This window comes from Asterias amurensis, chromosome 11 (assembly GCF_032118995.1).
Source record: "Asterias amurensis chromosome 11, ASM3211899v1".
Taxonomy (NCBI): Eukaryota; Metazoa; Echinodermata; class Asteroidea; order Forcipulatida; family Asteriidae; genus Asterias; species Asterias amurensis.
In genome coordinates this window covers 5,514,028-5,540,168 of record NC_092658.1, presented here as the reverse complement: position 1 = coordinate 5,540,168, position 26,141 = coordinate 5,514,028, and the positions used below count along the sequence as shown (strand labels likewise).

General features: G+C 39.8%; 1 protein-coding gene across 3 annotated transcripts in view; it reads left to right on the top strand.

Annotated features, from left to right (window-relative positions):
- The window catches only part of LOC139944335 (E3 ubiquitin-protein ligase TRAF7-like), a 130,628-nt gene that overhangs the window by 47,287 nt on the left and 57,200 nt on the right, over positions 1-26,141 (top strand). For all 3 annotated transcript variants that reach the window (XM_071941331.1, XM_071941332.1, XM_071941333.1), the window contains 5 exons: positions 240-335; positions 2,883-2,922; positions 7,186-7,369; positions 19,839-19,914; positions 22,293-22,569. In XM_071941331.1, coding sequence (XP_071797432.1) covers positions 240-335; positions 2,883-2,922; positions 7,186-7,369; positions 19,839-19,914; positions 22,293-22,569 — 673 coding nt within the window. The remainder of the gene's footprint in view (positions 1-239; positions 336-2,882; positions 2,923-7,185; positions 7,370-19,838; positions 19,915-22,292; positions 22,570-26,141) is intronic.

The following is a 26,141-nucleotide window of genomic DNA, read 5'->3' as shown; positions in this document are numbered from 1 at the left end:
CCCAGTACCTTTAGAGCCTAGTTTAAATTTCCTGCTAATGTGAATACGAACTAAGTTAGACATTACAAACATGATAAAGCTGTTTTTTCTTTGAATGTTTTGCAAGAGTGGTCTCTTGTGAATTGTTCATTGCGAGTTTGTAACAATCAAATTGGCATCACAATGTGATAAAGCGCTATATAAAAAACGGGTAGCATTATTATTATTAACATTAAATGTTTTGCCTTGTTGTTTTGCAGCCGGAGGTGTTGGTGTTTACCGAGCCCCCTAATCGGAAGCTCTTCTGCATCCTATGCAAGAATGTCTTCAAGGACCCAGTCATCACGCAGTGTGGAGTAAGTTTCAACTCCCAAACAGCATGCCCCATTTTTCAATGTGTTTTTTTCCTAAGTGGGAAAATTGTTTTTATGGAAGTTGTCTTTTAAACTGCACTGAAGTTTTTTTCCTTCAGTGTTTTTTTTTTATACATTTTTTTTTCTTCAATCTAATTCTGATTCCCCATTGTGATTAAACATGTTCAGTGGGAAAGTTGTCTTTCTTTCTTCATATTTTGTTTTGTCTATCTGGTATGCTGGAGAGGCTTGCTGCCTGGCAACCTACATACCTTGATAAAACATATTCGATGGAAAGTTGTCTTTCTGGAAGTTGTCCTTTAAAGGCAGTGGACACTATTGGTAATTGTCAAAGACAAGTCTCCTCACTTGGTGTATCTCAACATATGCATTAAATAACAATCCTGTGAAAATTTGAGCTCAATTGGTCATCGAAGTTGCGAGATAATAATGAAAGAAAAAACACCCTTGTCACACGAAGTTGTGTGCTTTCAGATGCCTGATTTCGAGACATCAAACTCTAAACTTGAGGTGGTCTCTAAATCAAATTCATGGAAAATTACTTCTTTCGCGAAACTACGTCACTTTAGAGGGAGCCATTTCTCACAATGTTTTATACTGTCAACCTCTCCCCATTAATCGTTACAAAGTAAGTTTTTATGGCAATAATTATTTTGAGTAATTCCAATAGTGTCCACTGCCTTTAAACATGGAGGAAGAGAATATTTTCTTTCTCAATGCTTTAAACTAGTCATTAGATTGTATTTTTTCCAGTTTTTGTGTTGTTGTACTTGTACATTGTCTTTAATGAAATTCATATTGCCCATTGTGATTAAACAAAAACACGGCAGTACAAAAATAAGTTCATTACAAATTTTTCTAGACTTCATTTCTGACTGCCACACTTTTCCCTTGTGTGGTCTTACTGTGGTGCCCTTTTAAGACCCAGAAATGTGGGTCGGGTTGGGATATTTTAAAAACTCTGGACGCATCTCGTGCGCCCTTGGCTCGAGGAAACGCCATCTTAGGTCGGAAGCCAACTACGTGTTGCGGTCCACGAGTAATATCCAACCTCCTAACTTGTAGATGGTGACATGCGATAGGGCGGAGGGGGGCCTACGCCCTTGGCAGTATTTCAGTTGGATGTCAGTGATACTCCCACAGATGTGTTCAGACACGAACCGTACGGTTAAATATGCAAAGTCATATGGGAATTTTTACTTCGGAAATGTTAATATTTTGATGGCAAAGATGAACCGCTAGGCCACACGCTAAAGCAGGAAAGGGAAAATAATGAACTGAGTTATTTCTGGGAGGTCCACACCTATTGTGGTCAAATGTGTAATCTGTACAACAGTTATATTTGTATTCACAAACCAAAATCAAGTTGCAAAGAATCTATTACAAGATTCCCTGGTTTTCACAGGGCTGCTTTAAAGGGTCTGGGTACTTTTTGTAGGACACAAAGCACAATGTCCACGATTTTACATCAAACTCACAGTTTGAAAATAATGATGGTAGAAAGCTTGCCTTAAAATACACACCACTTGCTGAGGTGCTGTAGTTTTTGAGAAATGAGTAAAACAAGTCACAAAAAATAATGTTCGTAACAAAGGCAAAAGGCTTGGGAAGGAAGGTTTTCAATTTCAAGAAGAGGTCACACCCATAAAAGCGGAATCTGTCATAAAATAAAATCAAAATTTACTGCTGTTTTTGTGGAAGGCATGATGAGTAACAAGTTTTTCAGTCAGAGCGACTCCAACTGCCCATCCAGTTAGAACCGGCAGTTTCATGTGCGTGACACACTTAACGAATCCAGTCTTAACCCGTATGGACCAGGCTTAACCAAGCTCAAGTAGTGGTCAGTTAAAGGGGGCCGGTACTCTGCGATAAACATTAACGGAATAATCTTAGCAAGTTAACCTTCTATAAAACAGCCTTGAAAATTTTTAAGCAGCTCTAGGAAGTTGGACGATCGACAAACTCATTTTGGCTACTATACTCATTTGTTTGCCTTGATGTCCCCCAGAAAATGTTAATGTGCATTTCGTTAATACCAAATTCAAGTTGATTTGCTTTTTGCAATTCCTCAACCTAATTCGTAATGTTTGGTCGAGTGACATTTTTAAGACAATGCCAGGGACCAGCCTTCGATTTCTCCAAACTCTTCCTAACTTAGGCTTAATCTTAGACGTAGGACGAACTCAGTTATGTAACCATAGACCTTAGGACGTGTTGAACTCATTCTAAGTTAGGATGAGTTACTCGTCCTAACTCCGAAATTAATTCTAGCGTTTCGTGAAATCAGCTGCAGGTCTTTCCCAGGGTTTATATTAAAACTAAAAAAAACTAAAACATCAAGGTACACACAAAGCTTTCATTCATTTAAATCTTTTAATACCTTGATTTCCTGTCCCATCTTAGATGACTTACGTGCTTGCTGCCATTTGGTAAATCCTTTCCAAGGGTTCCATTCTATTTTTATCACCATTCTCATGTTCTGTTTTGTTTTCATGTCTTCTTCTTTTCCCCCTATGTGATTGGTTACAGCATACCTACTGTCGCTCATGCGTAACGTCCAGGCAGCATGGTAAGTCAACTATTTTTAGTCCGTATCTTTTTTTTTCATTATTATTATTTTTTGTTTTGCATGTTTGCCCAAAACAAGCCAAGGTAAGGGGGCTACAAGAGGAACATTATTGAACATGGAAATAACTCAGGAGAGCTGGAGGCAGGAATTGATATTCCTCTTAAAGCAATCCAGATTGTAGGATGGGGGGAACATCCACCAGGCAAGGAGTTCCAAGGAGATGCAGTACGTGGAATAAAGCTGTTGGAATGGCTCTATGTTCTACATCTCAACAAATCAAGAGTCATGAATTATTTGGTTTTATTTAGAGCGAGCTGCCTCGTTCAATCAGTGTTGTGTACAGACGGAAATGATAGTTCACTTTGTGATAGACATGTTAAAAATGTGAATTTATTTTGAAATATTTAAAATTAAAGTTAAATAGCGATTACAGGCCTGGAATTAAACTGAGGCCATTGGGGGCCCAGGGCCCAATTTCATAGAGCTGTTAAAAGCATAAAACATTGCTTAGCAGAACTTAGCAGGATACCAGTCACAAAATAAATGGTACATGTGACTTGGTACTTTGGCTGGTAACCCTGTTCTAGTAAGCATAATTATTAATTATTGTGCTTCTTATAGCTACTTTTTATGCTTTTAAGCATAAAAGCAGCTTAAAAGCAGCTTAAAAGCAGCTCTATGAAATCGATCCCTGGTCTTGGCCTTAATGTCCCTTCTCATTGACTTTAAGAGTTTTCACAAAATGAAAACGTCCTTCCCTCTCGAAGATGAAATTCCACTCCAGGCGTGGGATTGGATTGAATGCTGGCCTCTTTCAAGATGACCCAAATTTGTGGCCGTGATGACATTTAGATGTTGTAAGAAGTGATTATGTTAAAAGGAGCGTTGCCTTCAAGACAGTTTAGGCTCGTGGGACAGTTTGTTTTCGTTTGGTAGTTTTTTTTTTCCCCTGCTAAATGTCTGTCAGTACTGCCCCCTAACAGTGGATTACATCCCAGCAGTGCATTGAAAGACTGTGTGAGGGAATAAGAAACATCAAAGGCTAAAATGAGATTTGAAATTTGGTAACCTTGTATTAACCCTCAGTGTGATTCTTCGTTTCCTGTGGGGCTACTCACCCCTACTGCCCCTATATGCCCAGCTGGACGAATTGTCAGCGTGGGGGCTTTTTCTCAAAACTCCCAGTCCGACTCGCTGACGGGGGGGGGGGGGGATTGGCCGGGACACGTGTCACATGACCCCTCTTGTGTGTGCGTGCGTGCGTGCAAACATCCTAAGTATTCCAATCTCAGGAAGTGCTTAATTAGCGTTGCCTGTGTGGTTTTCTCTTCGTGGTGTTATCAGACAGAAGTGTCTTTCACAGGAGTGCCAGGTTTGCTTTGAAGATTTCCACACTCCTCGCACCCATCTATTAACGGGAAAGGGGGGCTGTAGGAGGGGGAAGTCCTAAAGATTAGACAGAGATTATTAGCTTGGCGATCAAATATTAATTAAAATAATACATTACGGTATCTGAACTGGAAATTTTATCACGCAAGGAGAATTTGCGTCAGATATTAACCATATTTTTGACGGAGGAAACAGAATCCATATTACTGAAAACTGATTATGTTGAATTTGTCAATTGGTTTTAAAGTAGACTCCTGAATGATGAAGCGAGTCACTGAATCAGATACTAATCTAATCTACTGTAAGTCACAAATGGCTTATTGAGATAATTTGACACTGTCACTGGCCTTACGGAAGCCGTGCCCCCACTGCATGGTGCTCTTGTCTTGGTCTTGGTGTCCCTTCAAACGTAACCCATAGATATGAAGAGTTTTCAATGGAAATGCCCTTTGTAAAATGAAATTCTCACGTTTTCCATTGACAGCGATTCGCTGGCCAAATGCTAGTTAAGGCATCAGGGCACAATTTAACAAAGCTGTTTAGCAGAAATGTCTACTAATAATAAATAATAACAATATGAACACTTACATTGTATAGTGTGCCGGTATCCATCACAAGTGATGCAAGGAAGAAACACAAAATTAATGAAAAGCAGCTGTGAAAAAGTGGGTTTTGAGGGCCTCTTTGAACTTATGAATAGAGGACATGTTACAGATATTAAGAATCAGATTATTCCAAAGTCAAGAACCAGCATGAGAGAAAGCCCTGTCACCCTGTTACTGGACAAATTTCTTTGCTAATTAAAATTATAATGGGGCTTTTTATGACTTTATGAAATTTGGCCCAGAGGACCAATGAAATTTACTCTAAGTGTTCCCATTGGCTAGTTCAGTGTTGGAAACCATCTGTATTGAATGTGAAATATGAACCAGTGACAGCGCTAATGGTCTAGCGAAATGACAAGCAAGCCGGTTCTGCTTGCCACTCCCTTAAAAACGTTTAACACAAACCCTGCTTGTACATGTCAATGAAATTCCAGGCGGCTGAGGACCAATGAAAACTCACTCCATGTGTTCCAGTTGGCTAGTTCAGAAAGCATCCGTATTTAAAGTGAAATATAAACCAGTGAAACGGCGATGGTATTTAGAAATGACAACCAAGCCGGTCTTGCTTGCCACTCCCTTAAAAACGTTTAACACAAACCCTGCTTGTACATGTCAATGAAATTCCAGGCGGCTGAGGACCAATGAAAACTCACTCCATGTGTTCCAGTTGGCTAGTTCAGAAAGCATCCGTATTTAAAGTGAAATATAAACCAGTGAAACGGCGATGGTATTTAGAAATGACAACCAAGCCGGTCTTGCTTGCCACTCCCTTAAAAACGTTTAACACAAACCCTGCTTGTACATGTCAATGAAATTCCAGGCGGCTGAGGACCAATGAAAACTCACTCCTTGTGTTCTAGTTGGCTTGTTCAGAAAGCATCCGTATTTAAAGTGAAATATAAACCAGTGAAACGGCGATGGTATTTAGAAATGACAACCAAGCCGGTCTTGCTTGCCACTCCCTTAAAAACGTTTAACACAAACCCTGCTTGTACATGTCAATGAAATTCCAGGCGGCTGAGGACCAATGAAAACTCACTCCATGTGTTCCAGTTGGCTAGTTCAGAAAGCATCCGTATTTAAAGTGAAATATAAACCAGTGAAACGGCGATGGTATTTAGAAATGACAACCAAGCCGGTCTTGCTTGCCACTCCCTTAAAAACGTTTAACACAAACCCTGCTTGTACATGTCAATGAAATTCCAGGCGGCTGAGGACCAATGAAAACTCACTCCTTGTGTTCTAGTTGGCTTGTCCAGAAAGCATCCGTATTTAAAGTGAAATATAAACTAGTGAAACCAAGCTGGTCTTGCTGGCCTTTTGCCAAAAAAAAGTTGAGGGCAAACCCTGTTTGTACAATTCACTTCCAGGCGTGCTGTCACTGGAAAAAAATAATGCGTTTCCCTTTGGAAGATGAAATAGTCTGATTACGGAGAACTTTGAAAATGATAGGTGTACCGTCTAGTGTTTTTTATTACGAAAAGGAGATAGTGCTCCGAGGTGTAAATAATACTTGTATATCTAGTAGAAAGAGACTGAGTGAGTGGACTTAATTGGTAAGTGGTAAGAAAATGACCACATCCTAAAAGCCCTGTAAACCTGTCTGTCTGGGGCTGAAAATAGACAATAACACCGTGATTCAAGCGCTTCATCAAAACAGGAGAGCCACAAGAATGAGCCAGCTCCTACAAGTTAGTGTCTTGGGGTTTGGGTTGAATCAAAATTAAGAAAGTGCAGCGACTTCTTTTAGTGTGTTATGACTTTAAGATGCTAGATCCGACTTTTGGGTAATTGGATCATCATATTCAGATTTAAATTTTAAATATTGCCACATCTTTTCATGCAACTGTCTCAAATTTATTAAAAATAGTTATTTATGATTTTTAATCCGGTGAAATTTAACTTTTTTTCTAAACAGACCATTCTTGTTCGTTTTGAAACAAGCATCATTTGTCAAAAATTCGTCTAGGGCCCAATTTGGGAGAGAGAAAATGCTTAACAACTACTACTTAAGCAGGATACCAGTCCAAAATTGTATGTGTGACCTAGTAATTAAGGCTGGTAAGCATTGGTTGATTTTGCTTAGCTTTTTTGGGGGGATAAGCAGCTCCATGAAATTGGACCGAGATTAAATTTCATTCCCTTTTAGCCCTCCAGAAAGACTCTGCTAGGGTCGATACGTCAGGCCATTAACTATTTTTTGTATTTTTCAGTTTGATTGATTGTGACATTTATTTCCTCGCAATACATTTTCGTTTCCATAATGCAGATAAATGCCCTGTGGATGACATGAAACTTGCAGTAGTGGTCAACAACATAGCAGTGAGTGAACAGATCGGGGAGCTGTACATACACTGTCGTAATGGCTGCAAGCCTTCGGGGACCGGCATACAGGATGAGTACCAGGTAGATCCAGATGGCTGCCCGTGTACTTTCAGAGTCAATGAACGCAGGTAGGTAGCATGCTTGCGATGCTGGAGATATATTAATAACAATAACGAACAATTATTATATCACCATGAGGTCCCTATGCGCTGTAAAGTAAACAGATATGTTTTCATTCAGGTTTTGAATTGTTCTGATGTCCCAGCCTGTTTAACAACCTCTGGAAGACTGTTCCATATCTGAACTGCTGCATATTGGAAAGAGCGGGAACCATACGACTTGGTTTTAATATCTGGAGGAGTCAGAAGGGATTTATACTGATTATTTCAATATCTCTCAACATTTGATTTTCTCAGATTACATTATGCAGGGCTTGAATTTTTGACACTGGACCACAGGTTAAAGGCAGTGGACACTATTGGTAATTACTCAAAATAATTATTATCATAAAACCTTTCTTTGTGACGAGTAATTTTGAGAGGTTGATGGTATAAAACATTGTGAGAAACAGCTCCCTCTGAAGTGCCATAGTTTTTGAGAAAGAAGTAATTTTCCACGAATTTGATTTTGAGACCTCAGATTTAGAACTTGAGGTCTCGAAATCAACCATCTAAACGCACACAACTTCGTGTGACAATGGTGTTTTTTCTTTCATTATTATCTCGCAACTCCGATGACCGGTTGAGCTAAAATTTTCACAGGTTTGTTGTTTTATGCATATGTTGAGATACACTAACTGTGAAGGCTAGTCTTTGACAATTACCAACAGTGTCCACTGGCTTTAAGAGGCCAGTAGTTTTAGTGTCAAGCCCGTAAGCTCATGACTCGACAGGTCAGGTGGTTTTGTGTTAGTCAATTGAAAAGTAGGACCCCACTCTATGAAATATCTAGTTCAAATGTCGCCTTTTGGTTGCCTTCTTCGCGGTTTTAAATAGCTGTTTAAGACCTCGTCACCACTTTTTTATCCACGTTTTAATCTGATCTAAAGTACTGTTTGAAGCTTCGCATGCGGGTACAACCATGTGTAAACCTCTTTTGAAGGAGTGTTGGCTCTGAAAGGAGTGGTTAGCGTTGACGTGTTAAACAGTGTACTCTGTCTGCTCGTCTTCAGGAGAACTGATTGGTTCATCTCCTCTAAGGTTTGCAAATTTAAAGGAGCTCCTGGTTTCAGTTCACGAAAAGCTGCCACTGCTTCCTTAAACATGTTAGAGATAAAGTAACAAAACACTTTACTTTTAGTATTTGGGTTGTTTTTGCGAGAAACTCTGAAGTAAACTTAAACTTTTCACACTTGGAAGAAATTGACGTAATTGGAAGGTAATTCTGTCAGGCACGTCACTTTGCTAGGAAAACGAATCAACTCCTTGACCTTGGGTCAGTGAGATACAACGCAGATGTTCAGTTTACACTCTTTGGAGTAATTACGCAGGCCACCATGTTGTTGTTGTATTCTTTTTCCTCTCACCATGTATATTTAGACAACTTAACCCACATCAATTAATACAGGATGCCGATTTATACTTCTTAGTGCAAACAAAACACATTGGGGGAGGGGGGGGGGGGGATCCACGGAGGAGTCTAGTTTGCGTTGACCTCTGTCCATCAGCGTCACAGGTAATTTTGGAAGTCACTAATCGGAATACTGCATTGGCCCTCTTCCCACACCTGGGTACGGACGGGTGGGAAATAAAACGATTCCTGTATGAAATTGAACACCAGGGGCTGCTCCCCGGGTTGTTTGGGAAAGATGCCAAAACAGTTTTGAAAAAAGAAAAAAAGAAAAGTGTATTGCGTTGAGCCTGTCAAGATTGGACAGGTGTTTTTGGTGGGGGTGGGGGGGGGGGGTAGGATGGAGGTCACACGTTATTTGTGAGTAAATTTGAATTTTCCCCTCCGACAATTTTTGAGGAGTGTTTGCTGAAATAATGTTGACAGGCAGTTTGAAGTAAAATCCCCACTCTCCCCCCCCCCCCAACCCTGAAATAAAACCTTCATAAAACAAACAAACAAATAAATAAATGAAAGTGGATACTTTAAATAGACGTAATCATTGCATCAGGGATAAAGAATACTATCAATGTACACATTTTTTAACCCTACACTCATGCATGTCATGTGTGATTAACACTGTATACTTTTTTCCGTCACATAACTCAGGAAAGCACCAATATACAGTGCTTATTCTCAGATGACACCCCAAAATAACATAAAAATATCAAAATCCTTTCTTGACTTTTGGCGCATTATCCCTCATTGGTTAAAGGAGGACAAAATTAAGAACATTCCAACAACAAAAAGTAAACAAAAAACATGTTGAAAGGCTGTAGTCATGGTAGTCTAAGGGTTCCAGATTTTCCTCTTGTTGCAGTAAAGGTGGTGAAATCGGTGCAATCCACTCCAACGAACAACGGAGTTGCGCATGCTTTCACTGAGGAGAAGGTGTTCAGACATGTTCATCTTAAAAAAAAAATGGCAAAAGCACTAATTAGTCCATGAATATTAGTCTAGATTTACTTATCTTACTTCATACAAAGCAGTTTGTTCGTAGGATGGAGGAAGAAACATGTTCGAAGTAAAGTGTTTTAAAATGTGTAAAAAAATATATTTTAATAAAAAATAGTTCAATTTTATTTTGAGAGCTGTAACGAAACATTGTCCAATGCTCTGAATAATCATTATGGATACTGCAAAATGATTGGTCAGACAGACAGATTGAAGTGAATGTGTGCACAGCTTTTCAATTAAGCGTACCCAGTTTCATGAAGCTGTTAAAGACACTGGACACTATTGGTAATTTCTTGCCTAAGCCAAAAAATGACCGAGGTACCAATCGCAGCACTGGATGGTGTTCTGGCTGGTTACCTATTTTGCTAAGCAAAAATATTTTGTGCTGAGCAAGTTTTTGTGCTTGTTAGCCTTCAGTTCACATTGTAAGCGTGATGCACATTTTAGTCACGGTCGCATGAATGGAACACACCCTCAATTTATTTTCTTAGTGGATAGATTATATCTTTCAAAACGGAGGTGCAAGTTAAACTACATCAACATAAGCTCACACGCTCATCTCATGAACTAATTTGTCAAATCCCCCAAACAAACTAGGACTGCTACAGACAATCTCTCTACCCGCGCACTATCCCCAATGGAACAAACTACAACCAGAAGCAAAAATGGCCCCAGATGTCCCAGCATTTAAGATCATGCTAGAAAAGTGCAAAATTTAGCGATACATGTGGGACTGCACGTCAACAGCCACATCTGAGGCGATTTGTGCAGTAAAGTATCAAGATCAAGATCAATCCAAACCACAAGAAAATTTGTTTTCCTATTTTTGGTCTTTTAACTTATTCCTTTCAAAGGTGTAAACTGCGCGAATCAATCAGTGACTTTTCAAAAATGTTATTCTTCAAAATCTGTGCATTTGTGTCAGACATGTCAGATGTTTATCTTTGGGGGAAAAAATCACTTTTCCTATTAAAGAAATTCGTATTTTGAAAGGTTTTGAATGACATTGCAAATTTTTTTTTCAATTTACAGGTGGCGCCTTGTATTGATTTATTTTTTATATATGTTTATAGAGGATATTATTACTTAACCGGAGAAAATATCAATTACTGATTTGACTCGTTCAAATTTCCTCATGCTGAACCAAAACGGAACTTTTTCATGATTTATTGACGTGAAAACCTGAAGTGAATCACGATTATTAAATCCATCAAGCTAAAGTCGGTGGACTTAATGACATTCAAGTAGAGAAGGAAATTCCAGAATCTGTTTTGTCCGTCCGGGTAATAATCTATACTATTAAAAGCGTAACCTGCGCCATCTTGGATTGAAAATTAGAAGGTCCAGTGGTATGGCATCCTTGTGGAATCCAACACGGTTGTTTGTGTGGAATTCAATACGTTTGTGTGGTTTCAGACGTCGGGTTGCAAGTCTGCAAAACCCGGATCCAAACTCGCACTTACAAGTCATGTGATTGGAGGAAGTTTGGGCGGCGACCGTGCGTCAACCACTGGTCGATGTTGTTACCAGACTTCCTAGAAATCTTTCTGACAGGCGACTCATTGGACAGTGTTTCGCAGATGGTGCTCCGGATTGGTTCATTCATTGCCCCTTGCCCGCCCACCCGCCATTCGATCCGCCCTTTTTGGTCAGGTTACTTTCGTGTTGTACTAAGCATGCTTCTCCGGACTGGTCCATTCATTGCCGCGCAGGGTCGAAAGGGTCGAAGAGGCTGGGTGCCAGGACAAATCCGAAACCAATCTCACGAATTTGACCGAATTTGCATTGAATGGATTAAGTACCGTAGATTGATGTTTCGCAGGTGACCATGTGTCAACCACTGGTCGACGTTGTTATCAGACTTCCTAGAAATCCTTCTGCGGGTGACTCATTTGTTGAAAAGATTAAATGGAGAATATTTATAAAAAAGCATTCACTTCCAAACGGCATGAGAATTATCATGATGAACAAGGATGGGATCAAACGGAAGCTTAATAATTTGGAAACATTGGGTAGGGCCGGCTATAGGTTGGAAGGTGTCTAAGGGAACTTTACAATTAATAACATTTTTTTTTTTGGGGGGGGGGGGGGCCTTACACAAAGAGCCATTCTGGTCAGTGTATTGTGAGTGGTGTGTTGTCTGGTTTGAGACAGGCCACCTGTTGCTTGGTGAAGAAGGTCGCCGTGGGACCACTTTAGGTTGACAGTGGGTGGCGACCTTGGACCTTTTGCCAGTAAACTCAAATGGGTACATGAATACCGTTTTAGAATACGGTCTGTTCATGGAGGTATAATGTTGCAGTTTCAGAGTTTAACCATGGCGGTAGAATTGTGAAACCATTCCTTACTCATGGTGAAACTTATACACACACGTCAAAGGCTGTTTTGAAGCTGTAAAAAAAAGAACTTTGCTTTGCATTTGGTCAAAGTTGTTAAGCAAAACGACATTAAGTTTCCTTTTGAATAAGTCCATTCACAAAATTGGTTAGAGCAGTGTGTCGGTCAGGTCTCAGAATGTAAATTTTGCCAAATCCATTTTGAAGCCTAATTTAGCCATCGGCCCGTCGGGTTGGTTACTCATGGAGATAATATTAACAAAAGAGACCTCGTGCGGCTGAATGGGGTACATTTTTAGGAGTTTGTCTATTGACCCAAACTGGACGTAACAAACCCTAAACATGACTTGACATGCTTTCTGAAAGTGAAATAAGTTAGAGAAAATTAAGGAGTGGGGACGAGTTTATCGTTTTTATTTAGTTTGTACGATATAGGGTTCCAGAGATATGGGATGTATGGAGGTTTGTTCCTAGAGCAGCGTGAACATGAACGCGGTCAGAAATTGTGTCGTTTGTCGTTCAAATTTCGCGAGATGCAATAAGCCCAAAGTGACAATAAAACAAAACCAGACCTGCCAAGTCTCACGCATTAGGCGTGAGACTCACGCATTTGGGCTCTGTCTCACGCTCACACGCACATCAACCATTATTGGGGCGAGATCGGGAAAAAAATTAACGACATTTTTTGTACAAAATTTGTACAAACAGAGCGCAAATTTGCAGATTGCGCACGCTTTTGCTGATCCAGTAGGTTCAGCTCTAATTCGGCAGAGCGCAAAACGCTTATTGCGCACAAGTTTGTTCCGATTCTTTTAGCAAATTCGTTGAAATGCGCTCCACTAGCGAAGACACAACAGGCAGAAGAAGTGAGCGATTGATTTTGGACATCATTTTTAGTCTATTTTTTTCAAGTTTGGAAGGATATAATCTGACACAATCGAACCTCCACATTAACCATCAACATCTCCTGTGTACCTCAAGTGAGTTTTAATTATTCTGAGGAGGCTTTTGATGCATTTTGAAACACTTTTTGTCCACAATTAAATTTCACATTGTTTTATTTATTTATAAAAAAAAAAAAAAAAAAAAAAAAAAAAAGGTTGAGCGGCGATTTAAAAAGCCCTTCTTAAACTGGCAATTTTTTTTCCGGGGGGATGGGGGTTGAGCTTTGAAAAATCTCACACATAGCTAGCCTCTGGACTTGGCATCTCTGCCTGCAAAACACTTTTTTGACGTTCACGTTAAGTGCTCCCGTTATACATGCAGCCTATTGACCAGAAAGTTTACAAGACCAATTCAGATGAGAGTAAACTAAAAAGAGGCCTACGCTCTTACCACCCCCGCCCCCGCCCCCCGAAAACAAAAACAGTAGATAAATTAGATTTGTGGCACACAGCATGTTCCAAAAACTCGCTTTACTTATAGTGCTGTAGCAACGCTATGTATCGTGGGACGTAAAAATGTCATTTTTGACGATGTTTTTTAAAAAGGAAATGCAAGCATTATGAATGTATATTGAGTGTGTGGAGAAAGTTTTGGTAGTGTAGTACAAAAGAAACTTTAGTTATTGCTGGCTAACGGTCAGTTTCACCTATCAACGCTGATTTGAAAAACGTGTAACGTTAGGGAGGCCCAACATATTAGACCCCTATAAGGATCACGGGGGAGCCTTATAGTTTCTAGATGCATAAGGTACGCTGTCTAACCCAAAACGAGGTGGGTACAGCCACTGCAAGTAGTGGTGGACGTGCGAAATAGCTTCATTTTGGGTTAGAATTATGACGCCATGCATAAATATTGAGAGAGGCGTATAACAACCTCACCCACATTTCGAAATAATTGTGTAAAGGATTTTTATATCCTAGCGGGGTGCCGCGCGAAGCGCGGCATCCCGCTAGTAATAATAACTTTGAAAGGAGAAATAATTTGAATCTGGGATCCCGTGCCTGATATAATGCATAGTCAACTAACAGGAAGAGATGCGAGATTAACTGAATGTGACAGACGCCCGGCATGGTTTTTGTGGTCACTGCTACTCGGCATCACCTTGATGGGTACCAGCGGAGACAGTTTGGTAATGATGTAAGATTATTATGACATGAGGAGCTCGGCGGGTTTCCTTTATTGATGTTGGTTGAGAAGGAGAGAAGGAAACTATCTGATCGATAGATGACGTTGAAGGATCTGGAGTGTAATCATTAGGAACATTCGTGTAGGGTGTCATGGCCGAGTGGTTTTAGAGCATCGTTATTCAAGTTCTGGTGGTTAAAATCACTGGCAGAGTGTGGGTTCGGGTCCCGGTCATGACACCTGTGTCCTTGAGCAAGATACTTTATTTTAACGCTTCTCTTACATTAACTTATTGAATGATTCAAGGAATTCAGACAAGAAGGTTATTATAATTTTGTCTAGAATTGTAAGAGATTGTAAGGTGCCATGGCCAAGTGGTTTAGTCACCGGAGTGTGGGTTCCTGGTCATGACACTTGTGTCCTTGAGCAAGATACTTTACTATAATTGCGTCTCCTCACTCACAGGTATAAATGGGTACCTGCGAGGGTAGAGGTTGATATTTTTTATGAAAAAAAAGCATTTGCAGCGCTACAGTTGTCCAGGCTGTTTACTCCCCAGGGAGCTGAGAAAGATTAAAGGATTGTCATTGGCCCAATGACCAGGGCACTAATGTAAAGCTATAGAGTAATATATAAGAACTAGAGGGCGCACGGGTGATACTTCTTGTACAAAGGCGACGGGACCGCAAGGAGACCCGCGCGCGCCATTATGTATGTGCGTTGAATATGAAACACACGTTGGAGTTTGTGTTTATTGAACGCTACGCGATGCTGTTTTGTTCAACTTACAAAATGGCCACACAAACACGCTGTGGGATGCCAGTTTTGTCAACTTAGAAAATGGCCAGTGCGCCCTTTAGTTCTTATATATAACTCTATGTGTAAAGCAGATTGGGACGGTTATTGTGAATTGAGCAATATAAGAACTTGTTGTGTTTACCTTTTGATACTGAAGTATGTTTAGATCCTGTCATCGTTTTTCTTGAAATGCAGGCCTTTGTTTTTGAAAGGGCAAGGGCACCAAGGCATTTTCTCCTTGGTAATGGCCAACCTATGAGGAAATTCTACTAGAGATTGTCTTGATGAAATTGGTGTCCTTTTAATCTTTATCAGTGTGATATGAACTAGCAACTCAGTATTCAATTTGTCTGGGTTTTTTAAAATAAAATTTATATGAAGAAAGGGGGCAAATCTCAGCCTTTGTTTTGTTCAATTGAATTTGGTGTAGTTCATTGCACTGTATCATACACTCACCATGCGTCAATCATACACAGGCTTTGTGTGAGTGATACCGCACCACACCCACAGCAGTTTACTTATATACAGCACAAAAGGTGAAGAGCTTTACTCCGCTGTATTTACACCCCAGCAGCCGGATTCAGGCCTCAGCTGTGAGATGACTGTATGTGATGAAATAAGACAAATCTGTCATTACTTGAATCAGCAGATATTGTTGGGTTGATATGCAAGACAATGTGGACACCGATCCTTTTTCTGTTTCGGGGCCACACCATTGGATCTCGCTCTTTCCTAGCCTTTGGCAGGAAAACTCCCTCACCAACTTCAAATCACAACTAAAAATGATTTTTTTGTCAATGCTTACATGTAACTCTGTTTGGATAACTAATTTGCATCTTTTTAATTTATGCCAAGACCGACTATACAACATCATTTTCTCATAACCCCGCCAGGAGTGTCAAGTTGAGAAATAAGGCGCGTTACAAATGGCCATTGTTAATAATGTAAATGCAAATCCTGATGAACTTTTCGAAAGTCATTCCAAGGTGCCTTAAGCCTGGTTCATATTTCCTGCGAATACAAATGTGAATTAATGCAATACAAATTTTGACTTCACAAATTCGCAACAGGTGAACACAACAGTTGACCTGTGTTCAACTCCTGTGAAATATTCACCCCAACTCATTTAGAGATTTTCATGTACATGGTGTTACCGCACACCTTTACTTTATTGTATTTCCACCATGCAAAGTTTTAAATCCTACTGCTTTAAAAATACTTCCTGCAAATTTACACTAGTAGCCTTTGATAGATAATCTTGCACTGCTTTTCTGCTCTTCCCTTGGTTTCGTGTAGACAATCTGGTGGACCAGGTCCCATAGGGGAGTCGGGTAGAATATTTACTGGCAATCTATCATCCAATTATGGTGCCAAGATAGGTTATCATATTTTGGTGAGGTACATCTTGATAAAATTTCACACAAACAGAATCAACTCGGAAGGTCAAGGTGAAGATGGGAAAGGTAATAAGTGTATCCTCTATTTTTTGGGGTCTTAATTATGATAATTTAAAAAGAAAAAAAATCTGTTTATGGGGATTGGGGTGGGTGTTTAATAGGGTCAAGGCCCCAATTGTATGACTCTGATATAGTAAGGTTTGCGGTAACACCATGTAATGATAATCTCTAAATGAGTTGGGTTGGTTCTGAAAAGAATCGTTGAGTTCAACTCAACGTTTCGATCAGTATGCTCTGATCCGAACCGAAGGACAAAGCATCATGGTTAAGTGTATCGCTTGAGGACACAAGTGTCACGGCTGGGACTTGAACCAACACTCTGCTGATCAGAAACACCAGAGTTTGATTTAGGTGCTCTTAACTGCTCGGCCGTAACACTTCCTGTGTAAATCAGTAGAGGTTCCATGTAAATTTCATAACCATGTTGGTCTATGTTTTTGTCTGTACCCTTTAAAGACAGTGGCCACTATTGGTAATTGTCAAAGACTAGTCTTCACAGTTGGTGTATCTCAACATATGCTTAAAATATCAAACCTGTGAAAATTTTAGCTCAATTGGTCATCGAAGTTGCGAGATAATAATGAAAGGAAAAAAAACCTTTTTATACGAAGTTGTGTGCTTTCTGGTGCTTGATTTCGAGACCTCAAATTCTAAACTTGAGGTCTCCAAATCAAATTCGTGGAAAATTACTTCTTTCTCAAAAACTACGTCACTTCAGAGGGAGCTGTTTCTCACAATGTTTTATACTATCAACCTCTCCCCATTACTCATAATCAAGAAAGGTTTTTTTTTAAAACTATTTTGAGTAATTACCAATAGTGTCCACTGCCTTTAAGTCTTGTCCTAGAGAGATCAGGAATTTCTATTGTACTAAATATGGAACATTTGTGCAGACGTGACATCACAAGCCACGTCAGGGTTCAGCTGAACTTTGAAATCCAATTAAAGTCATTATGATCCCTATATGGTCTTATCTTCCATTTAACCATTCACATTTTGTGCAGATGTAATCTGTGTACATTTGTCATGCATTTGTCATGTAAGCATATTTAAGCAATAGAATTACGCAGGTCTGGGGTCAGTACGCGATACAATCTGTAATCAGGGGTTAAAGCGATGGACATCTGCTGACTAGAAAGTTATCTGGCAAAAATTATGTGCGTGATTTTAATGGCGCGTGAATAGTGCCCGGGGTCAGAGGGGTCAATGTCAATCATGCCATCTGTTGCATGTGTATTTTCGTTGAAATGTTTTTACCGGTTGTACATGTATAAAATGCTCATCCAATAAGCCATTTGCGCATTAGATTTGAAAAATGTCTGGTTCAATGACTTGCTCAGTCGCAATGTAGCGCTTACATTTGAATTTCTCAGACTATAGAGACAGTTGCTATGTCACATGGTTCGGGGCAAGCTTTTGTGTAGTTAGGTAAGAGATGGTGAACACCCATACACATTTCTGAATGGATGTGTATGGCATAATGGTACCAGGGTTTGCTTATCTGGATACACTTGGTGTATGTTGGGAAACAGCAAGTGAGAATACTGGTCTTTGACAATTACCAAAGGTTTCCATTGCCTGTAAAGAAAATCATAGCAATAGTGGAAATCATGAAAACAAAAGTTAAATCACACTGATTAAAAGAATCATACCAGTACCAATCATCCAGATTACTATATCCGTCTAAAATACTGTAAAAAGACAAGAATATCTCAAAAAATGTCATTGACAATATCTTGGCTAGGGTGGCTAGCACATGTAAAGCCTTCGCTTTAGTGACTGCAGCCCTGGTTCGATGGTTCGATTCCTGGGTAGCGCCATACATGTAAGGAATTTTTCTCTGTTCCCTCTGGCTTTCATCACCATAGAGAAATAAAACATTTTTGATTTCCAGCTGTACTTTATCGCCGATGCAAATTTAACATCTATTACACATTGTTACTATCATCACTATTCTTGCTTATTTTAATTGCCCCAATCAAAATATGCAAGAATCCATGACACAGCTGTTTTTTTTTGGTAGTTTGCAATCAAACCGTACCACCTAAGTTTCCAGTAATTTGCAGGGTTTGATTGTACAGTGTGTTCAGTAGTAATCAGAGGATGAACCTGCCTTTACTTAACAAGAACCAAAAGATGAGCAAACAGGCAAACAAAAGATGTAATATTTGATACAAGTAATTGATGAAAAAGCACCGTACCTTATAGGTATGAGTGACTCACAACCACTCTGTCAACAGGACAAAGCTTAGCTACAAAATTTGAGCTCGATTTAAAAAGCGATTTAATGTTCACACTAATCCGCTTCCAGGGGTGTTTATTAATTAACTCTAAAGACCAATTCAGCCTTATGGCCTTTTTGTATTGAGTCATTGATACTCCCTCGATAGAGAGAAATCAACATCATTGTTGGCTGGATCATCTCAGGGAGGGGGGGAGGGGGTATTTTAAGTCCGCTATTTATCTCTAGTCCCTCCCCAGGACAATAATTTTTATAACGAGCTTTCATTTGTGGACTCCTCCCAAACAAGGCTAGACGTGTATGAATAGGATGGGTATGTACATACATAGGTTGCTCTGTTTCTCCCTTCAGGTTGTTTCTGTCTGCAACCGTATACAACCAACGCTGTACCTGTCAGACTTTTGTCACTCCCGCTCAGACGGTGTGGTCATTTTGGTTTAGTTTCTTCCATCGTTATGTGTGTTATTTATAATTTTGGATTGTTTTTAGACGCTGTTTTTTTATTGAACCAATACCCAGATGAACGTTTATCCAGGATGTGTGGCGACCATCACCTCGAGAATGAGTTCGTCTTTGTGAGCATTGTCACTTGCTTTTAAAATGAATAATGGATTTTATGACTAATTGTATATTTAATGTTTTGTTTCCTTATAGTTTCAAGTTTTTCATCATGTTTTTTAAAATTACGTTTCTGGACTTTGTGATGATTGATTGAGCTCTGTAACTCTTACATACGAGCAAGAAATTATTATTTCTTTCTTGAAAGCATTAAGAATTTGTTTTCTTTATTTGTAAGTTATGGTAATAGGGAATTCTTAACAATAATATGTTTACTTAACCATTAGTTATCTGGCTGACTACACAGTGTACTTGAGGAAATCAGAGAGCCGTAACATTGTAACACATTCTTTTCCATGATGTGGGTGTGGAAGATTCAAAGTGTTCCCTAAACCTCATTTTTCATCATCATGTTTTGCTCAACCAGCTTCAAGTTTAAACTTCTCGTTTTCAGGTTTCTGCTCCTCCAGTTGGGTTCATCAAGTTTGACTTCAAAAGTGAGTGATGAATATTCAAATATGTAAATGATGCTAACTCTGCTCTCTGTTTGCTATTGGTTGATCCTTCACAGGGACCATGAGATGGAATGCAGCTATGCACCAATCCAGTGCCCCAACAACCCGGACTGTCCCAAGATTCTGAAGATGGTAAGTCACCAGAGGGGTGGGTTTTAAGATGTCTTGGGCTTCAGTACAATAAGTCATTTTGAGATATGGTGGACACAATACTGTGACACCATTAGGTTTGGGTAATTTTATCTGTATACAGCCAAACCAAACAGTGCACTCCTGTAGTGTCCATCATATTTCAAAAAGGAGACTTTTAGCAGTCCATTTTCAAAGTTAGTGCGCATGCTCACAGACCTACAGGCGCAATACTGAGTATGTGCATGCACGCTCGAGTGCCGCAAAAAAGGACTGTCATGTCTGCTGCCATCAGCGTCTCAAAAGTCTCCCACTGATTTAGGTTTGTGAGTGGTCTTGATAACGTTAATAAACCTCTAAAATGTACCAATCTGTACATTCAGTGAGCTTCATTTCCACACCAAGAGGAAATTACTGAAAACTTTTCAGTTTTTGTTGTTTTGACACACGACTGATCCATTTTGCATGATCAGGGCCCAATTTCATGGCTCTGCTTACAGTTTGCAAAGAAACAGCAAATGTAAAAGTAGGGATTTCTGTACTTATGCCAAGCATATTTTACGAGTTAGCGGGAAATTGGCTTGTGCGCGTGCTTACCCAGCACAGAAAATCAGCGCTTGCCGTGCGAGCGTATAGAATGGGGATCCTAAGCGCAGAATTAAGCGGTAAGCAGAGCCATGAAATTGGGCCCAGTTCAGATGGATTAAACCAAGTTGATTATTAATAGTAATACAATGTAGCTGGATCAACTCACCTCTGTAAAAATAGGCTTGGAAAATGATTGAGTGCTTTACAGACCAATTAAGTAATAACCAATGTTACACCTCATCTTAATGTGGACATTATAACATTAGAATCAAGGGAACAACCTCGTTGTCGTTAAACTTCTCGGAATAGTTTCCAGCTTCTGGGACGAGAAGAAAATTAAGAGTGCGGTTAGACACTCAAACATGTTCATTAATGAAGACTTCCCTAATGTTGATTTGAATTCCCTTTGGTAACTTTTGTAGTCATCGCTATCTTTTGTGTCCTTCAGATTGCAATGGGTGTGCTAACTGAATTGCTTATGTAACATACAATTGAATTAGGGAAACGCCCTCTGGGCTAATTGCGCTAAATTTTGGGGATCCTGGGTTGGTGACCCTAATAAATTGCATTCTGTGGTGTGAAAGTGTGAAATTATAATGTAAAGGGTGTGAAATTATAAGCACTAGTGTGATCCCACAAATTAGCAAGACAATGGTGTTGGTTTCCACAATTAAATATAACTTCTAGAATAATTTCCCAAATAATTGAAGACACATTTTTTTGTTTTTAACTTGGGGTTGTTCAAATCTGCGACTTAAATTGTGTTCGTAAATAGGAAGATGTTATTCACAAGAATGGCAATTGTTGGAAAATATTTTGAAAATTTTGAATGAGGAACCCTAATTTTTATAAACTTGGTACAGTACGTGTATTTTTTACATGTACATGTATCCTAAGAAACAATTTCTGTTTGAAATACTGTCTCGGGAAAGAAAATACTTCACTGACAATTATGTCCATACTTTGACATCAAGGCTCAAAATTACACTGGCATTTTTTGGGGATTTCTCAAAATCTCCTTATTTCTCAGAAATAAAATAAATGAAAACATATTCACCAACTTTACTTTTCTTCAACGCAGCTGTGTTATTTATCATCTGTATAAGGAACAATTAATTGAGAGTTTTAAATACATAAATGAACCATCTGAACACGTTTGAAGTGCAAATGTTTAAAACTGTGGCAAGTTGTGTTTATGAAACGTACTTATTAGGACCATATTCATCTCTATTTTGTAGTAAGAATGATGATGCACCTTAGTAGTGTAGGGTACTTACAAAAGTAAAAAAATAAAAAATAAAAAATAAAATTCAAAATATGAATCCTAGGCACCTAGGCATTTGCTCCTTGTATTGGTAAAGGGCACCCTACGAGGAAATTGTAAATTTCAATTAGAACATTTCAAGGGCACCAAGACAATGACCATTGGGCATGGAGGCAATTGCCTTTGATGTCTCCGTGGCCAAATTTTATAGAGTTTCTTTGCAGCTATTTTTGTGCTTATTGTGCGATTTCCATTTCATAGCGCTGCTAACCCAAAGCACACCAAAAGGGGTGCTGACCTTCCGGTGCTTACTGCAGGAAAATAAATGACGTCACAATGCAAATCCATGGTGAACACACAAAATGGCCCCCCTAATTTTTCTGCTAACTGCTAACCATTTGAAATACGCATGCATTAGCAAATTTGTCTGCTACAGTAAGCATGAAAATTTGCTTACCGTTAAGTAGCACTTTGAAATTGGGCTCATCTCAGGACTATGAATCTCATAATGAATTCTTTTGTGTTGTAGAATCTGGAAGCGCACCTCCAGAACTGCAACCTGTGTAAGTGTGACCACCACAAGTTTGGCTGCCCGTTTTTCGGTACCCAGGAGGAGGTATCTGACCACCGCGAAGTCTGCAGCTACGAGGGTATTAAGGATTACCTACAGACATCATCGGAGAGAATGAGGGAGCTACAAGCCACCATCGTACAGAAGGACCAAGAGATTGGATTCTTACGCTCCATGCTCGGCAAGCTCAGCGAGAGGGTCGACAGGCTGGAGAAATCCATGGAACTGAAAATTAGTAAGTTTCAAATTTTGATTTCAAGTTTTACCTTTCCTCAAAGATTGCTCCTTTCTTTAATAGATGTTAAATTTGCATCGGGGAAAAAGAAAATTAATTTTTGGTTTTACCCATACACTGTACACCGATGTGTGTTAGCACTGTAAATTCAGTACTTTGCCTACATGTAGTTCTGTGAAAAATATCACCCCATTGGCATATTACTCGAGTGGGATTCAAGCCCACCACCTTTGTAATTCTTGAGCAGTGTCCCACCAACTAGACCAGCGAGATTGCCGGGTAGCTAGAGGCAGTTCGATTCCTATGTTTTAGCAGCTGGTACTGCAACAATTTAATGGATGTTAATTTTGCATTGGGATAAAGAATAATGCTCATTTCTTTTTTGTTATTATTGACTCAATTATTTTTTTGACGGATGGTAGCCTACTTCATTGGTCGAGCAACTTGATTTACTTGCACCATGTGTTTTTCTTGCACGCATACGTGGAAGGTCCTTGGTTTAAGCCTGCAGTTTTCATTCAAACAACAAGCACAGACGATCGAGGTGTAAATTTCACAATGTTTTATTCTTCAGTCGCTGGTCTCAACTGTGGTCTTAAAAGGGACCCGTGCTTGTTTGAGCAGAGGTACATTTCACACGATGTGGACCCCCTGCTTATTTTCCCCGAAAAAGTCTCAAGTGTCAACAGGGCATGTTGTCATGTTGTGTTCTACTGGCCAAGTTGTTTATCTTGAAGCTTTTTAACAGCAACTCCGAGCTCACGTTGATTAAATCTGACTGGAGTAATTCTCTTGATTCTCTGTGAACAATGAAACGATTTCCTCTGGAGGATCTGTTTGGATCTGTTTACAGATGCTCGTATCACTCAAAGCTCTTCCCTTGTTTGCGCAAAAGGATTCTTAGAAAGTTGAATCATACCAAGACGACAGGAATAGGGTGTGAAATAGGCTGGGATGGGGTGGGTAGGGGGCACAAGAAAAGAAAAATGACAAAGCAATCGTGGTTGTTCTGTCATAATGTATCATCCAACCAGGTGACGCAATTGGACGCTTTCTTGAAGGATCATTACAGAATTGGTAAGAAAAAAAAATCGTCTAAGATCACAGACTTACATAAAACTGATACAGTAGTAGAAAACATCCCTTGAAATATTTCTGTCTGAAATGTCATATTTGATAAGAAACAAATAAAACTATTTTCCTGTTTGGAGGCTCAGTGAGCGATTTATTCATTTTGTTTTAATCGATGTCATGCAAAATGTCCCTATTTTCTCGTGATCCAGATGGGCGATTGTTCTCAAACTTCTTCAGGTTTGTCAATTTATTTAATTGGTGGATTACATAAAGTGCTTACATTGCCAACAGCTGTTTAAAAAAAAAAAAACAATTCTGTAATTATCCTTTAAGGAACATGGAGGATTAACTACTGTTGATTCTTACCAGGCCTGTCTCTTTCGACAGCCTAAGGATTATTGTCCTTCGTCGGGTTGAAGGAGTGGCCTCCATCCCTTGTTGACAAATATTTGCATCATGACTGACTGTAAACAACACGTCAAGTGTTGGAATTACTGTGAAATATTGTTCGTCTGTGGAAGAAGCTGCAATTCCATTGGGTTGTACTTTTAGGGGTTGCAAATTCAAAGTCATAAATCACGGCGTATTTGACTTACATTTTAATCTGATAATATATACATGTACCTGACCCAGTCATGTCATCATTGATGTTTTATTATGACTGCTTTTATAACAAGACGCTTTAACCAAGAAGTCGCCGTGAACGTGGCATGTTTAGGAAATTTCTCCCTAATGAAGATAAATCGGGGGACGGGGAGCAGCATGAAAGGGGGGCCTTCCTTCTGAGACGTGGAGGGAGCTTAGCTTCAGAATCCTGGCATCCTACACTAACATTTGCGTGCTAAACCTGTGAAGGGGAAGTTGAGCTAATGGATTGATACCCGCTAAAAGTCCAACCGGATTAATTCGGCAGAGCCGTTAGAAAGTCACAGGGAGAGTTCTAATTTCATTGCTGACACAGATCCATTTAGATGATAACATGAAATATGAAGAAGAAAAAAAAATGAGTGAGGATTCAAGGGGGGGGGGATAAGGGCTATAGATAAGGGATATAGAGTGAGTCAGGCTTAGCACTTGATGACTTCCCAATACTCACTGAGAAGCTATCTTGCTAACATAATGGCTGATCACGATTAGGGATTATCGCAAGGGGGCAAGGGGAGTTCAAGCAGTGCGCGTATACAGCGCAGTAGTGAGGTGAACCCGGACTCTTGTTAGCATAAGTCATAAACCACCAGCTGCTTGTACTTGTTTGGGGTAGGGTGGGGGGGGGGGAGGGGGGGGGGGTTGCGGGAGATCTGAGTGGCGGTGTTGCTCCTGAGCTGATATCCGGATTGGCAAGTTGGAGGTTCTGGTGGTCCCCCCATGAACATTTTTAGTCACTGTATGAGCGTGTACTTGTACATGTAGTACTCATGTACGTATTGTAGACAGTGGCATGTCGAGAGGTAAAGATCACCAGACTGAACTCTGGTGTTTCTGATCAGGTGGGTTTCGAGAGTCATGACACTCGTGTCCTTAATCAAGACACTTAATCATTATTGTTTCTAAGAACATTGTACAAACATCATGTACATACTTCAGAAACTCGCTCCCGAAATGTTTTTTTTTTTCGTCTTCTAAATGTCATATTTTTAGGTTAGATTTGAAGCTTTTTCATGGTGTAGGAAGTAACAAGTTTGTTTGTTGGTGACAACCAAATGAACTGATTCTGAGTCAAACTGCACTAGTCTTTTACAGTTACACTGTATTGAAGTGTTTGAGGTACGCGTATCTATCACATACCCAAAAAAGTTTCATAACTTTTGTTCATGATGGATCATACACACAGCACCCGAGCTGGTTTTGTTTAGTCTGGTAGTAGGTGTAAGCCTCATAACTAATGGCGAGGTACGCTTAGGGGTCAACAGAACTTTTCTGACTGCATCTGTTGAAATGCTCGCCTATCAGTCACAAGTGATGAAACCTGAGCTAAATCCCCCTCTCATTACCTGATTCCCCCTAGTGGGCGGGCGGGGGGGGGGGGGGGGTGGGGGTGGGGTGTACTTTGTTTCTGGCAGTGCTGGCATTTGAGCTGGTATTGATGTTGTTGTTGTAAGTAGAGATGAGTTCCCATAGGGATTAGACTAGTGATAACTGAGTAATCCTTGCTGATGAGTTGTGCAGGGGTTTTCATCGCCAGGTGAGGTGTGCGTGGTGTACTCACTGATGTGTTACATGTAGACTGGTGCTATCTGGCTGCTATATTGCTACAAGTGTTAATTTCTCTCTAGTTGAATGTGTGTACATCTAACAAGCATCTGCAATCGGGAACTCGTAATGTTCCTCGATTGTTAGGGCCTTTCAGCCCAAATGTTACTTTATAATTGCGCCTGTGGCAAACAATTAGTCGCAATGCATCTTGGAAATTTTAAAAATTAGTTGCGACTAGTGACGAGGTCGCAACTACTTGAGGCGCGACTAGTGGAGTAGAAAAGTCGCCCAGGCTGAATACACAC